This window comes from Cyprinus carpio, chromosome A13 (genome assembly GCF_018340385.1).
Source record: "Cyprinus carpio isolate SPL01 chromosome A13, ASM1834038v1, whole genome shotgun sequence".
Lineage (NCBI taxonomy): Eukaryota > Metazoa > Chordata > Actinopteri > Cypriniformes > Cyprinidae > Cyprinus > Cyprinus carpio.
In genome coordinates, this window is record NC_056584.1 from 22,323,393 (window position 1) to 22,338,542 (window position 15,150).

Below are 15,150 nucleotides of genomic sequence, written 5' to 3' on the forward strand. Positions count from 1 at the left end.
TTCCACCAAAAAGAAAAATTCTGTCATCATTTACCCACCTTCATGTCATTCCAAACTTGTATTAGTTTTTCTTACATGGAAAAGAATAAGGGAATGTTTTGGAGATGCTATGCTTCATACAATTAAACTGAATGTGGTACATATGCTGTCAAACTCCAAAAATCACAATAAAGCACCATAAAATGGTCATAAAAGTAGTTTGGACAAATTATATGCTATATTTAAAGTCTGACAGGATCAAAATGAAAGTCATTTTCTGCTGAAAATGTCTCCTTTTGTGTTCCAAGGGTAAGTAAACATTTCAGTTTTGGATAAACTATTATTAATTAAAGATAAATAAAAAACTGACAAAATCTTTGCGATGTGCAAATGTGGCCAACAACATAAGGTAATATTGTTAAAAAGGTTCCTGTTTTCTGATTAAACAGAACTAGCAGAGTGAGATTTGAACTTTTATTACATTGAACTCAGATGTAATGTTGGAAGGCTTTTTCCATACCATGTATATTTGTAGCAATATATAATAGTTTTAGTAAAAAATAATGTTGCATACTGTATAGAAAAGATGAGAAGGACCAAACACCTCACCAACCGAATTGCTTGAATGAGTCCAGAGTCTGTCATGAGCTTGGCTGATATGTTGAGCAGAGAAATGGTCCGAACTTGCTCACACGTCTGCGGTTGAAGTATTTGGGCTGCCGTCCTAACCAACGCTTTACAATCCTTCATCTTTCTTACCTCCCACGATTCAAGCCACAGCTGTCCCATCTTGGCACTAATGATCACGATTGTATCTCCGTAGTATATAATAAAACCTTTTTATTCCTTTTCTACAAAATAAAAGATACAAATAAAAAATAAAAGAAAAAAAACAGTTGGCAATATTTCGTTCTTTTTCGTTTAGTGGATTTTTGCCATTTAAATCAAATATGAGCTCATTAAGCTAGTGCGCTCTTTAAAGCTCTTGTTCACAATTTTCTTTTTCTCACATTGATTGATAGTGTTCTCCGAAAAATCTCTTGTGCTTTGAATGAGGGAACCGGGAAAGTTTCACTAAAATATGCATGAGCATCATAAGTGTGCTGATCGCTTCATAAACAATAAATTTTATGTAGATACAGTTGCCAACAAATTGTAGCTGTACTTGATGATGAATTAAGTCCTAAGCAGTTTCCAAAAGCCGTTTCTTGAGTAATGAAATACATCTGTTCTAACTGTCGGAATTAGGCATGGATGTGGTCTCTGAAAGAGTTATTGGAAGACGAAGGGCCTGCTGTAGGCAGAAGAGTCATTGGTCACTGGAAGACCGTGTGATAAGTGGGGCATTGATGAGATTTCATGTATTTAATGGCAAACTTGAGTTCCTTGCTCTTTTTGTCCCACTTGTGGATGGACATGAGCAGTAACTGCTGGTCCACTTTGCGGCCCATGATGAGAAAGTTGCTCCCAAGATTGTCCAGTTGCGAGCAGGGACAGTTTGCTCCATTCTTGATGTATAGCGTGAGCTTTTTCAAGTCTTTCTTCCTCAGTATTCCCATCTTCAGAACCTTCTTCTTCTTTTGTGCTGCGATGAGTTTGCGGTCGCCCTTTTCCTTTTTTACCTCTTTAATCTTCATCTTGAGTGCTGTAGATAAAATATACAAAGAAAGAGACTTAGAGCAGGGATTCCCAATTTTTTTTGTCAGCCGAACAGTAATTTTCAGTAATTTGCAACAGATTTGCATGTTCACGGTTCTCTGCTGTGGATTAATGGTCACATGACATGCAGGTAAACAAGTTAAATAGAAACAGTATACGGTTTGGAACAACATGAGGGTGAGTAAATGATGACAGAATTTTCATTTCGAGTGAACTGTCCCTTTAAAAACACCAAGGATAGACCTGAGAGACCTTCTGGGGAAAAGTCTGGGTTCTATTTGTCGCCATTTTACTTTATCCATTGGAAAGAATGGGAAATTTTCTTATGGGACACGTGCTCACACTCCGGTTCTCCCATATATTTCTGCTGTCTCAAGCAACAAGACCTTTCACAACGAGCACACAGGAAGAACCAAGGCTATCCAGAAATACTGGAATAGTTTACATCTCCCCAGAGGAGCATCATTTAAAAATGGATGGCACTAATTGCACTCACCCAGGAGAGGACGGAGAGTAGGAAAACAGAAAGTTTCAAAGACAGATGTGAACAGCAAACACCCCTTCAGTAGCCCAACCACTTAAACCACCAAAATTTCCTTCTTGGAAAATTTTCTAAATTTTCATAATTATTATTATTTTTTGTTTTTGGTGATTACATTTTCATTTTCTTTTGGAAAATTTCAACAAGTCTTGTTTATGTTGGGAACTCATTTCAGAGGATTACAATAATCTTTAGCACTATTTTATGGCTGTGGCCTACCCCATCCTTTTTTCCACCCTCAGTTTTAAAATTTCATATGTAACTTTTCCTTATTAAGAATTAACTTATCTGCCTGTTATTTATTAAAAATATAATTAAATTAATTAATAAACATGATTTGATTTAATGCATTTAAATGATTAGAAACCAAACCTCTGCTTCAAATCCCATTCAAAAAAATAAAAAAAATAAAAGTGATCCACATTCTCAGGTTCACTTGTTTCTATGTTGCATTTGACATTAAACATGAGAGTTGGAAGTAAAACCTGTAACTGATGTCGTGGAACAGAACTCATGCTGCAAGATTGCTGAGAGCACATTCATCAGCATTTATCCTGAAGCATCTTGAGATTTTATGCATTATCAGTGTAAGTATTGCTCTTTTGTCTACTATAATCAACATTCACGCTTCTCTGGAAGTACCAGAATGTATGTTTAAATGGTTTCTCTGATTTTAGTTGATCTGCATGGGGATGTTTGGTATTGGCATAAATATTTTGTTAAAGATTTCTTACATTTGACATAATTTCTTGTGTCTAAATATGGTGTAAGTTCCTGCTTCAGTATAATCTTGTTGCTTAGAAAGTAGTAGGCCTACTGTAGCTGTGTCAGGACTCTCAAACAAACAAAAAATGTTGAAGTCTCCCAGAGCCACAGTGTTTATTTAAACTTTTGGGGAAGTCAGGATTCAAATCACTTGTTTATAGCTCTCTCTCTTAATGTAGCATATATATTTAATGTATTTTAAAATATTTCACTAGATACAGTAAATGCACACATTAACTTTAAGTCACAGCTAAGTAGAACTATAAAATAACTGTACAGCTCACATGGCTAACTGTAGTTCAGTGGCATATTGGGTTTTTCTCTCTGATTCAGGTGATCACTCATGACCCATAATGCTTGTGGGGACTGGGCAATATCGTGGTGACAAGCCGAAACCACAAGAGCTGCTTTAAATTGCTGGCAGTAGGTCTGACAGCAGATGAAGGAAGGCAAGAAGGAAAAGTGTCACCCTGAGCATTTGCAGCCTTCTTTCAATAATTCTGAAATCAAACCTTGCCTATATGTGCAAAGCCAGAGCCAAGCAATAGACTTGAATAGAGCTTTGGGGGTGAGGGGTTATCAATAGAGAAAGACCGTTAGAACTGGTAACATTTAGTGTTAAAAAAATACTGAACTGGCAGGGAACATCAAAACATCAAAATGCACATTACTGTTTTGCATTATTATACAATAATTACTACTTTATTTTCTAACTGAAATGGATGAAATTCTAGCCTAGCCTGTGAAAACCATTAAAATGGTAGACCACTATAAACACTTAAATCATTCTGGACAATTTTAATAGCATTTATTAAGTTAGAAATTATATAAATGCATTGTATACAATTAGCTGATTCGTGATAATGCTCTAATTAATTCTGGCTTTTGTTCAACTCAAAGACCTGTCAGTGCAGAGCTGTGATGAATCTTTAAAGAAAGGAGTCTCTATTGCTGCACTTTACTCTAATTAGGCATTCTTTATATAAACGTGATTAAAAACATTTGTCTTTAAGTTTCCCCAGAATCACCATTAGAGAGGGAAATAAAGTAAGTTTAAACCACTGAGGTCACAGGTTTTTTTTTTTTTCTGACTTCACCCAAAGGAGTTAAATTCTGTCATCATTAACTTACTTTAATTCTGACTTTCTTTTTTCAGAAAAAAAAAAAAAAAAAAGATATCAGAGTAAAATTTCTTCTTTTGTGTTTTAGAGAAGAAAGAAGCATCATAGAGTTTTGGAACAACATGAGGGTGAGTAAATAATGACAGGTTTTGTTGTTGTTGTTGTTGTTGTTGTTGTTGTTGTTCTTTCCTTTTACAATGGGACAGATATTCTGTTCTGTCCTAAAAGAAGTAGATCACCAACATAATTTTAAAATCAATCATTGGTTAGTCATTGTATTTTACTGTATTCACTGCAAATATTAAATAACAATAAATTGAAGGAATTTTATTACATAAAATATTTATTATTATCTTTATTTATTATTTGAGCACCTGAGATGTAAATAGCTCTCACTAAAAAAAGGAGAATGACAAATCACAGATAAAAAACTAAATCACACATATAAAACTGAGCCATTTAAAATCTCAAAAACAAACTTATAAACAATACATTTCATTAGCTCTATTCAAAATTAAAATTAGATCAAATTAAAATCAGCTGTGTTTAGAGCCAGTAATACACTCTAATGGAGAGTTTTCTCTGCAGTGGTCTGCACATGCAAAAACCTTAAATCATTTGACAAGTGTGCTACTGTCCAGAATGTGTTGATACACTGATTACTGCTACATTGTTAAAAGTGGCCATAACATCCGAGTAAGATTAACAGAGTGCACTATTAAACTTACAATCATAATAAACTGTACAGCACTAGTCAACAAACAAGTCATGTGAGCAGGTACCAGTGCAATGACGTGAGATGGTGATCAGGGAGGAAATGAATCAAGCGGTAATATCCTGCCATGCATTCTACTTTCAATATACGAAGTATTAGATCTCAAGAGCCATAAATAGTGGAATTTTTTAAACATTATAACTCATTTTCTGATGTCTGGACTTCGCTTTCTGACTATAATGTGTAAAATCTACAACATAGAAGAACACTCAGACTACTACTAACAATATTTTCTGGTGTCATCTGGAAAATACATGCAAATCCAAGAGCAATAGGCCTCACAGCCAAAGATAAGTCAGGCGTATGTGTGGCTTTACTGTGCTGTAATCCTCTGCTCTCTATAGGGAAGGCTTTCAAATGACTTTTTACCTTGAAACTCTTTTATTCAATGCCAGAGACTCATTCTAGAGATTCACATTTGACAGATCAACGGAGCTCCAGTCAGAATACATCACTTTAAACGAACCATAAAGAATCCAAAACTATTACAACAGGAATCCTCCAACACCGTTAAAACTGGATGTCCTTTCCATACAAACTCATGTGTCCCATGCTTTCAAATCTATTAATACAATGTTTTGTATATTATTTACGTGGAATGTGATATCTTTCTAACTGAATTCAAATTCTCTACTTTGAAAATATGTTTATATGTTATTATAATTTAATTCTGTAATTTAATGATACATTGCTACTAGCATGAAATATTGTATTTTTTATTTTTGTACAATATTTCCTGTTTTGATGCAGTTCAAAATATTAAATATATTATTGTGAATAGCTAATTTTATTATTATTCTTAAAAATATATCACTTTTCATTATTGCACAGTAATGTTACTGCAATTAATAGAACAACCTCCTCATATTGTATCTTTTTTTTTCTCATGAGGTCACCTTTTTATATTCACCCTATATATTAAAGTGGGCACTTTCCCATGCTAGCAAACTGCAGACTTTCTCATCAGTTTTTTTTTTCATCACATATTTTTATGTCATTATGAAGAGATCATTCCTCTAGAGACAAGTTATTAATGTTGTCAAATTTAATGTCTCAAAAGTTAATATCTTACCAAAATCACTGGCGCAGTAGTGCTCCATTATGGTGTCAGCTTTCAACTCATTGTCACAGGGTGGACACACTTTTGAAACTGTAGGGTAAAGAGAGGGAAAGTTAGTGTCTAGAACATTTAGCCAAAACATTTTGGTATTTAAAGAATACTGCAAGACTTGTTTGTTTTGGGGGAAATCTTTTGGGAAATCTAAAAATATTGCATACTTCAGGTAGTAACATCAAAAATAACTCAGAAATATTATTTACCTATGAATAATTCAACCTGCCTACATATATTTTTGTCTGACAAACTGATAGTCCCCGCCCCCAAACTTGTGCAATTGGTTGATTCGGTGTTGCTGTTTCAGGATGGTTGGGATAGATCAAGTTTTTTGCCATGTTTACACTTTTGTGAAATCAACCTACGAATTGCTTACTTGTAGTTGTTATGTGAGGCATCAGTAATGATACATGAGTTCAGTGAAAGATGAACTCAGTGAAGCCTATCATCAGTTAACCACAGTAGACACACACAAACAAATGAAACATATTTACTAAAATGATGTGATTATGTTGATTCTAAAACTCCAATGGGGGGTTGGTTTCGTGCACTTTCATTTCAGTGCTGGACTCATGTGGGGGCAGCAGGCCAGTGCTAATGGAGCTTAATCCGCAGCGTTTGAAGCCATGAGAGGGAGAGGTTTGGCAGCTGCTAGTTTTATTTCCTCACAGAGGAAGGGGAGTTATAAAACAAGATTAAGACTTTCAGTGGTTCATCACTATGAAATCATATCCCTACAGATCTGTAGTGTCACTAGTGTATGTCCAGTTCGACTGCATATCACTGGACCTGAGAAAATACTTTTGGCCTCTCCAAAACAGGATGTCTCAGGATATTATAGAAACCATAATATTTCACACCCTTTGCAGATGTACGAAGACAAATGCAGGGGTAAAACTTTAAGAGGTCACTGTGAAAACATACTTCTCAGCAGTTTGACAGTAAAAATGTTCACTGGAACATGCAAACAGCTGTACGTGACCTTCTTGGAGCTGACAGCTATTTGCTGATCTTATTTTTAACTGTAAAGCTGTCACACACAGCAAGTGAAGCTACAGATGTTTATTGTGCCACCTACTGCAGTATCAACCTCTGTTCAGTGGACTTTAGTATTACTGTATAACACACATACTGTACACATATTTAGATATTTAGAAGTTCACATTTATCAGTACAAAAAAAAGTCATTATACTAATGAGTATTTTGTATTGTTTTCCAGTGATATGTTTATAAATAAGACATTTTTTTAATATACATGAGAAGCAAATTTGGGAAATATATATATATATATATATATATATATATATATATATATATATATATATATATATATATATACTTATAATAATAAACCTAATAACTTTTTGCTTTGCATGGATGTGGATCTGATCTCTGAGGTGGTGAATATGATTTTGTCATTTACTCAGAGCTGGTACTCCCTTAAGCTTACAAAACAAAAGCATCTGGTAACAAGAACTTACATGGCTCATCTTCAGACTCCCCCTTCCAGGTTAAAAACCAAGGGTCAGAGTTTATCACCTCAGCCTCAAGCACAGCCATAGCGGTAGATAATGAGGAGAGGGGTCACAGTTCACCAGGCTACAGTGCATGGGTCATAGGGAGTTGAACCCGTCTGTAAGTTTCAATCGGCAGTTGGACCCTTAGCAGAAATTCCCATACATGGAATATTCGGCAAGTCGGAGACGTGATGTGTTTGGTGAGTTGTGCACAGTGAGTGTGTTGTGGAGGAAACTTTGTTTCATATTCGCATGCTGTAGCAAACTGCATACATGAAGCTGAAATGTCTTTGCACTGCAGAGCGATTTATTCTGTTTTGCAGGGTGGCTCACTGGCAGGATGCCCGGTGGAAACAGAGCCAAAGCATGTGTCAGGAGACTGAGAAAGGGTAAATCTGCAAACCAAGTTTCTGCAAGAAGTGCCAATTCAGAGACTGAGTGATATCAGAGCAATACTGGCTTTTTTAAATCTATTCCCTAAATTTCCTGTTGAATTCCTTCTCATGTTCATTGAAACGTGTAAGGAATCAACAGAACTGCTTCTGAAAGAAAACTTTTTAATCAGCAAAAGTGCTTTAGTGACATGCTTAACAGCTCAGTCCTAAACCGGTTTCTGCAATGTAAAACCTGTTGTCAGGTAACCTAAAAATGTAGTTCATGTAGTACGATATAACTCAAGTTTACAGACCAAAACAAGTTTAACCTAAAAGTTATAAAACCTACTGTACTGATTTGTTTGTTTCAGTCATATTAAATATTATTTTGCGACAATAAACTTGAATAAACTCTGTTAAGTCCTTTGGAAAACAACTGATCTCATATGTAGGTATGTATTTAATTAAATTTTGTTTCCTTTTTTTTTTCTTTTTTTTTTTTAGTGATTGGTGACGGACTTTAGTGGCCACATGTAAACCACACATTCAAGCAAGGGTCAATGAATTCATGAAAATATATTTTACTTCAAAGGCTAAACTGTGTTTTCACAAGAAGGGCATTTTTCATAAATTATTGGTCGAAAGAATGGTTTGATATATCTTTTACATTTTTGCTGTTCCGATAATGTTTTACTGGATAAATTTGACCAGGAAAAAAAAAGCCTATGATGTGTGATTTAATGGCTGGCATCCCTGTGATACATACTCCATATATTGTGACAACATGTCCCACTATGTTAGAAAATATCATTTGAAGATATTTTTTTTTTTTTTTTTTTCCTGGGCAATAATGTTGGAAATGTTAGTCAGTTTTTTTTTTTTTTTTTTTTGCAGCCATGACTTTAAAGTATGTTGCTTTAATATACCCATATTGAGATATTTTTACAGGAGTAAATACTGACAACTGGCCCTGGTCTTCCTTATTACTGAAAAGAACTTGACTAAAACCCATCACTAACTACTTTTCACAGTTTGTCATTGTGGATATACGAGTGCATTGCAAGTCCTCACAGTGTCCTCAGAGAGACTTGCTACACGTGTTTCCGTGTCTGAACGATTTCTGCATCGCTGACTTTCTGTATCACAGTTTATGAGGGAAATGTTCAGTTTAAACTATGCACAGGTCATAATTTTATGGCTCATTTGGACCCTTGAAGTTATGAGCAGCAACACTTTGGACATTAATCATTACATTACATAATCCAAACATTAATCAGGATGAAAAACTGCTGTGATTTATGTCTGTTTAAATGTGGAGTGAGCAGAGACAGAGACAGGTTTACATGTTTCTTTGAATCGCCCCTCAGGCAGCAGCGCCTCTGCATTCACCAGAATCCTGCAAACAATGGAATACACATTCACTCTAATCTGAACTGTTTAGTTTGTTTTATCCTGTACTTATTATGTCCGGCCGAATCAAATGTTTCAGTCCTGTTCTTATAATAAAATGTAATCCTCTCTGTAAAATGTATAATGTATATCCCACCAGTGTCATCAAGAAAAAGCTGCAAAAAATAATGATTTTCAAACAGGTTTCCACAGAAACTTCCCTCAGTTAACAAATAGCCCTTGCCAAACCCACACCATTGGTTGAACCAATGTCACTACTAGAAGTTGTCTCTGCACATTAGAAGAAAAATGTTAACATTTTCCATAAAAAAACTTACATGCTTCAGGTTTAAACTCATTCAAATGTTATAATCACAGAGATTAAGCATGAAATATGCCACTTTTTATGATTAATGTTAAAATATTTCCAGTGGGATTGTTTTTGTTTTGCTATCTGTCTGTTATGAGAAAATCTTCTATTTGTAAAATGAACAATATTGTTTAAAGAGGATTTTTGCTGCACTGTCCAATGTGATTTACGGGAATGTATCGTTTACATCAGTCTCCAGAAACAGCCCATGATGCATGTCTGAGGCTCTGGTTGTGGACGGGCTGTGTCCCAGGGTTTCACCTCAAACCACAGGGGAAAAAACAGCTCTTCATGTCCCCGGTCTGCTGGAGCTGACGGATGCAGGACGGAGCGACTGGCCGTGTCAAGCAAGGGTTTGTACTGTCATGTTATCTCTAGAATCCTGTTTCACGTCGATGTGCACACTCACCAAAACACACATCACTGGAAACGCTTGGCCGCGAGCTACTTTCCCATCCAGCTGTGATGTAGAAAGCACATTTCACTTAGTTCTGCAAGTTTTTTAGCTTTCAGTATCATGTCATTTCAGAATGGCTATGGTTTGTAATTGATATTGTCTCAAAGGTCCCCCTCTTTCTGTACCTGCTCTCAAGTTTGCTGCAATTTTAAGGAGCTTATTTTTCCAACAGAAGCCAAGCTTGGAAGTATGAAAAGTGTCGTGGAGTCACATTTTTTTCATAAGCCGCTTTTTTCTTCTTCTTTAAGAACATTGTAATCCATCAAATCTTAGTAGTGAAAAGAGAAGCTGTGTGCATGTTTACACACGTTTACTTGCAGACATATCATAGACATCATTGTTTATATATATATATATATATATATATATCTATATATATATATATATATATATATATATATATATAAAGCTAATTATGATTACACAGACTAACTCAAACCCATCATTTTACCTCTAATTTTGCTTTTTTTTTTAATAATAACAATAATAATAATAATAAAATTGCTTTATTTTTGATGGAGTATTTCATTTATTTACTGTATTTTTGTAAAGTAAATTCAAGTTTTCTATTCTGGGTAACATATGAATGATATTTCATTAGATACCATTTGGCAAGCATCCAACTGTTATGTTAGTTTTTTATTTCTATATGTATTTCTATATGTCTAAGAAAAGCTGTGATGTGATTCATGTGAAAAAAAAAAAGATTCATTTTGTATACAGCATACACTATGATACATTCATATTTTTCTCATTGTTTTGTACACGGAAGTGTAATTTTTGCATCACTTGGTGCAGTTTTTTTTTCTTATTTCATTATACTTTACAAATGGTTCTGAAAATAAACACTTTTTTAAAAAATTATTTTAAGCTTTTTATGTTTTATTTTTATTTTTTTTAGTTAAATTTGTATGTATTTTTATAGTGTATTGTCCTGTTTGTGTGGTTCAGCACCATGCTCAAACTTCCCCTGAACACTAGCTACACTCCCATTCTCTCCTCTCTTTTCCTTCCTCTGTCTATTACAATAGACCTTCTCATCTCAGTGAGACAAAGTAATGTACAACTTTTCAGACTAATTAGTGATCCAAAGGGTTTGGCTGCCTGGTTAATTGGAAACCTAAATGCACGATTAAACAAAGAGAGAGAGGCATGGCGCAGCAGGAATGCTCCTCTCCACATTCCACATGAGATGTTTGCTTTAGATAGTGAAAGTTTTTTGTCCTTCCAAGAGCTTTCCTTAATTTTACTTTCTCAAGAGCCTCAGGCTAAACAGAGCTAGAGAAAATCCACCAATAGGACTTATTGTATAGATCTATGGAGACTTAATGTTTATAATTTTCCTCTTTTTAAACAAAAAGATTTTTTGGAATTGGCAAGAATGAAGCACTGATGCTTTTTATAGTGCATACAAATGTTTCATTAAGAAACAATGCTTAAGTAAGATGGATATGAAGAAATATAACTATATATAATGCTGTTAAAATTAGATTTTTTTTCCTGCTTATTTATGCAAACTTTAATGAAATCAAAACCTGTTTAAAGGCAATTCTACCTTTCAATGAATGAATCAATAACAACTGAATCACTAATACAATGTTCTTGTAGGTCCTACCTGGAGTCTGAGTGGCGTGACTCTCAGAGAACTGCATAGCAATGCACAGATCGTTGTCGATGGGAAACTTCTCGCACTGTAGCATCTCTGGCCAGGGAAAGCCATAGGTCTCCATGACCGGAGCGCAGCTGTCCCGCACCGCCTCGCACAGAGACCGGCAGGGGTAGATGGGCCGGTCCAGGCACACTGGAGCAAAAAGGGAGCAGAGGAACACCTGCGTGTCAGCATGGCATCGCTTTGCCAGGAGGGGCACCCAGCTGCCTGCCTGCTGCTTGACCTCAGGCATGGTCTCGTGGTCAAGTAGGTTTGGCAGGCGCATCTTTTTGTAGCCCACGTTGTAGCAGAGCCGCAGGTCGGCTGGAATATCCACACACTGTGGCTGCTTGGCATAGAAGCGGCCATTGTGGCCATTGTCCGATTGCCAGCTGTAGTAGTCGTACTCCTCTGCCGAAGTGGCTGAGGTGAGCAGAACCAGCGCTAGGGTCACAGCCTGGGTCAGAGACACCTGCCTCTTCTGCTCTGCCATGCTTTTAAAGTCCTGGTGTAATTCAGAAGAGGAATTGGGGGAAGTGGTTCAAAAAGATGAATTTTAATCCTTTTTTTACGTGTGTTTAAAAAAAGGAAAAGGACAAAAAGTGTTGGGTTTTCCCTCGTTCTTGAGTCTGGTTGTCCTGCAGTTTAATGCAAACTCCTGGTAGCAGGCAGCAGTGGCAGATCTCAGAGCTCAGCTCTTCTCTAGCTTGACTCAAGTGCACCTAGTGTATAAAAGCCAGTGGACTCAGGGCCCTATGAGCTGACAACCCTGGAGTAAATCTCGCCCGCACACCTCCCACTGGTTTCCCCTGTCCACTGTAAGCCCCGCCCCCATCCCAGCCACAGCCAACTGCTGTGCAGTGGGCGGCGCCCTGGCAGCCCACCCCCCTCGCAGACACTTCTACAGGCAGACCACGCGCTGTCCTGCAGCACAATGTGTGCGTGGAGTGCGCTAGGCTAATTCAGTTTCTCTTTAGCTCTGAGAACACACACACATTTTCCACACACATCTTCTGCCCCGGCCTTTCACATTCCACTTTATTGGGAAATAATCAGAAGGCAGAAAAAAGGTTCATCTATAGGTGGTCAGGGCTTTTGGTCCATGCTGTTTGAGATATGCTAATGTTGCAGCTGGATGTGAATAGAAACTGGCTTTCTCTCTGTCTCCTTCTATCATTCGCTGTCACACTCTGGGGCCCAAAATTCAACCCACAGCCACCCAGCAGCAGGGGGCCATACTGCCATCTTACAGCTGCCCAAATTGAGAAACCTTACTGACAGATCTTTATCTATTAGCTCAGGTTTTATACTTTATATTTTACTGAATGTGCATTTTGGTTTGCTTTTGTATTGTCAGTGTTAGAAAAAGCACATATATAGCTAGATAAATAGATAGATTTGCTTTTTCTTGCTTCATATATATAAAAAAGCCTATATATAAAGCCTAGTTTTGATAAGTTATCTTTAGACATTGGTGCAGTGGAGAGAAGAAGGAAACAGGCCAAGAATAGTGCATCAGATGGGTGGCATACAAATGACACAGCAAACAGTGGTTACAGTAAATCTAGAAAGCTAACAGAATGTGGTTAGCAGGCTCTCTGAATGTTTACTTCTTGGAGTTTTACAAGCTGGCAGAAGATGTCAGTGTTTTATATAAGACAGCAAATGCTGCAAATAATACAGAAATACTTATTTTTGTAGAAAGTCTGTTGAAATGTTGTCTGATAGGCCTCCATAGTTGGTTCTTTACAAAGTTCATAACATTTTTCAATCCAGGACAGATCTCTGCGGGACTGAACTATAACCACTCTCTCTCTCTCTAGAATTGGAAGCTCATTCAGTCCTGTTGACTGCTGCCCAGATTGTGTCAAAGACTGAAAGAGGCACAATTTTACGCTCTTTAGAAATCAATAATCACCACAGCGGATATAAATGAGATTATAGTGATGATGAGGAATGTTATTGGAGAAAATATTCTGATGATGTTTTGTGTCCAAGAGAAATTTTCAGAGAATCAGTACATAAAATTGATACCAAGGGATGCCCAAAAAACTGACTTTGTGCGGTTTATGCTTTGATAGGAATAATATTTTGTGGCATTCGATACACAGAGACACAATAGCACATCAAAAACAATCTATGTCTGTCTGTCTTTCTATTTATTTCATATAGACATGGGTGGATGGGGGTTCAAAAGGGTATTTATAAAAAGTCAACAAAAGTTTTATGGCTTTGATTTATTTCCAATGTCATAATAAATAATCCTTGACTATAGCTCCTTACTCTCAGATGTAGGTAGTGGAAACTGCTGTGTGAGCAGGTTCTCATTAGATGGAGTTGTAGTTTGATAAAAGACAAACTCTTTCAGCAGGCTTCATCAGCATGCAGTGCTGTGTTAATTGCCTATTCAACTCTACACTTCAACTTTCTCCAGCTTTGTGATTGGCTCGGTGTTTAGAGATTAAGTTCAAGCACCGCTGGAAGTGCACTTCCAGCCAAAAGCTTAAAGAAAAGATTTGAAGTGACTATTAAAAGGGTTGGTTTTAGGGTGCTGGAAAGGTGGCCTGCTGCCCAGATATCCTCAGTAAATTCTTGATAAGCCGGGCAAGGAAACAGAATGGAGAGAACGCTCTGGTCAGTGATGTTTATTTCTTTATAGTAAATGTTATTTAAAAAAAAAATGTAAATGGTAACACAGTGCAAAATAGAAATAAACGGCCAAATTTGTTTACGTTGGAAACGATTTTCACAATTCAAATGTCACAAAAGTTCCAATGTGTTTTGTGCATTTCAAAGTATTGTGAACATTTTCAAATATATATTATAACCATAAAATGTTTATGCATCTGAAGAAGTTCCTGGATTAGACAATCTAGGATTCAGAATGGAATTTAAAACATGGAAATAAACATTTTTGTTTTGTGCTCTTGACAAATTCTAAACAAAAGAGCATTGTGCCAAAAAAAATTGGGTCACTAATATAATAAGCAAATTTGTAACCATGTGAACTCCTTTGTGCAAAGGTCAGGTTTTCTTGCTTCCACTGCCTAGATGTTCTACTCATTGATTATTTTTGATTATTTGCAACATGATTGGGCAAATCAAATGCTTGTCTAGTGCAAAATTGTAAATCATCCTTCCACAAATTAAGGCCTTGAAAAGTCAAAGCAAAAAGTCTTAAATTCATAAAGTCATGGCATTAAATGTTGCATGCATTGCTAAAAATGATCTTCAACAGCTTTTTTTGTTATCCAATAAAAATATTTAACCTGAAATCAAGATACATGTTTCAGTTTCAAAATGAAGATATGTAGTTTAGATTTTTTTGAGAAAATTAACAAAATTAAATGAGTTTGTTTACAACAAGACCAAATATCTATCAGTCAGGTATGAAAACTTGTTTTTTCTTTGAATTGAGTTTTTTTTTTTTTTTTTCTGAG

The 15,150-nt window shown here is 36.1% G+C and overlaps 1 protein-coding gene across 1 annotated transcript; it reads right to left on the reverse strand.

The window, feature by feature from the left end:
- Positions 1 to 439: 439 nt before the first annotated feature.
- LOC109100904 (secreted frizzled-related protein 5-like) lies at positions 440 to 12,554 on the reverse strand. The gene is made up of 3 exons (XM_042769375.1): positions 11,678 to 12,554; positions 5,913 to 5,990; positions 440 to 1,624 (listed from the first exon to the last, which is right to left on the reverse strand). Exons 1-3 carry the CDS (start codon positions 12,201 to 12,203, stop codon positions 1,296 to 1,298), a joined length of 933 nt encoding a protein of 310 aa, XP_042625309.1. The 5' UTR covers positions 12,204 to 12,554; the 3' UTR covers positions 440 to 1,295.
- Between the last annotated feature and the right edge of the window lie 2,596 nt (positions 12,555 to 15,150).

Excerpts from the sequence above, each read along its gene's own strand:
- LOC109100904 (XM_042769375.1), bottom strand. The coding sequence starts at position 12,203 with ATGGCAGAGCAGAAGAGGCAGGTGTCTCTGACCCAGGCTGTGACCCTA. Across the intron at positions 5,991-11,677 it reads TCACGCCACTCAGACTCCAG|TTTCAAAAGTGTGTCCACCC; the intron begins GTAGGACCTACA and ends TTTACCCTACAG. Across the intron at positions 1,625-5,912 it reads CTACTGCGCCAGTGATTTTG|CACTCAAGATGAAGATTAAA; the intron begins GTAAGATATTAA and ends TTTTATCTACAG.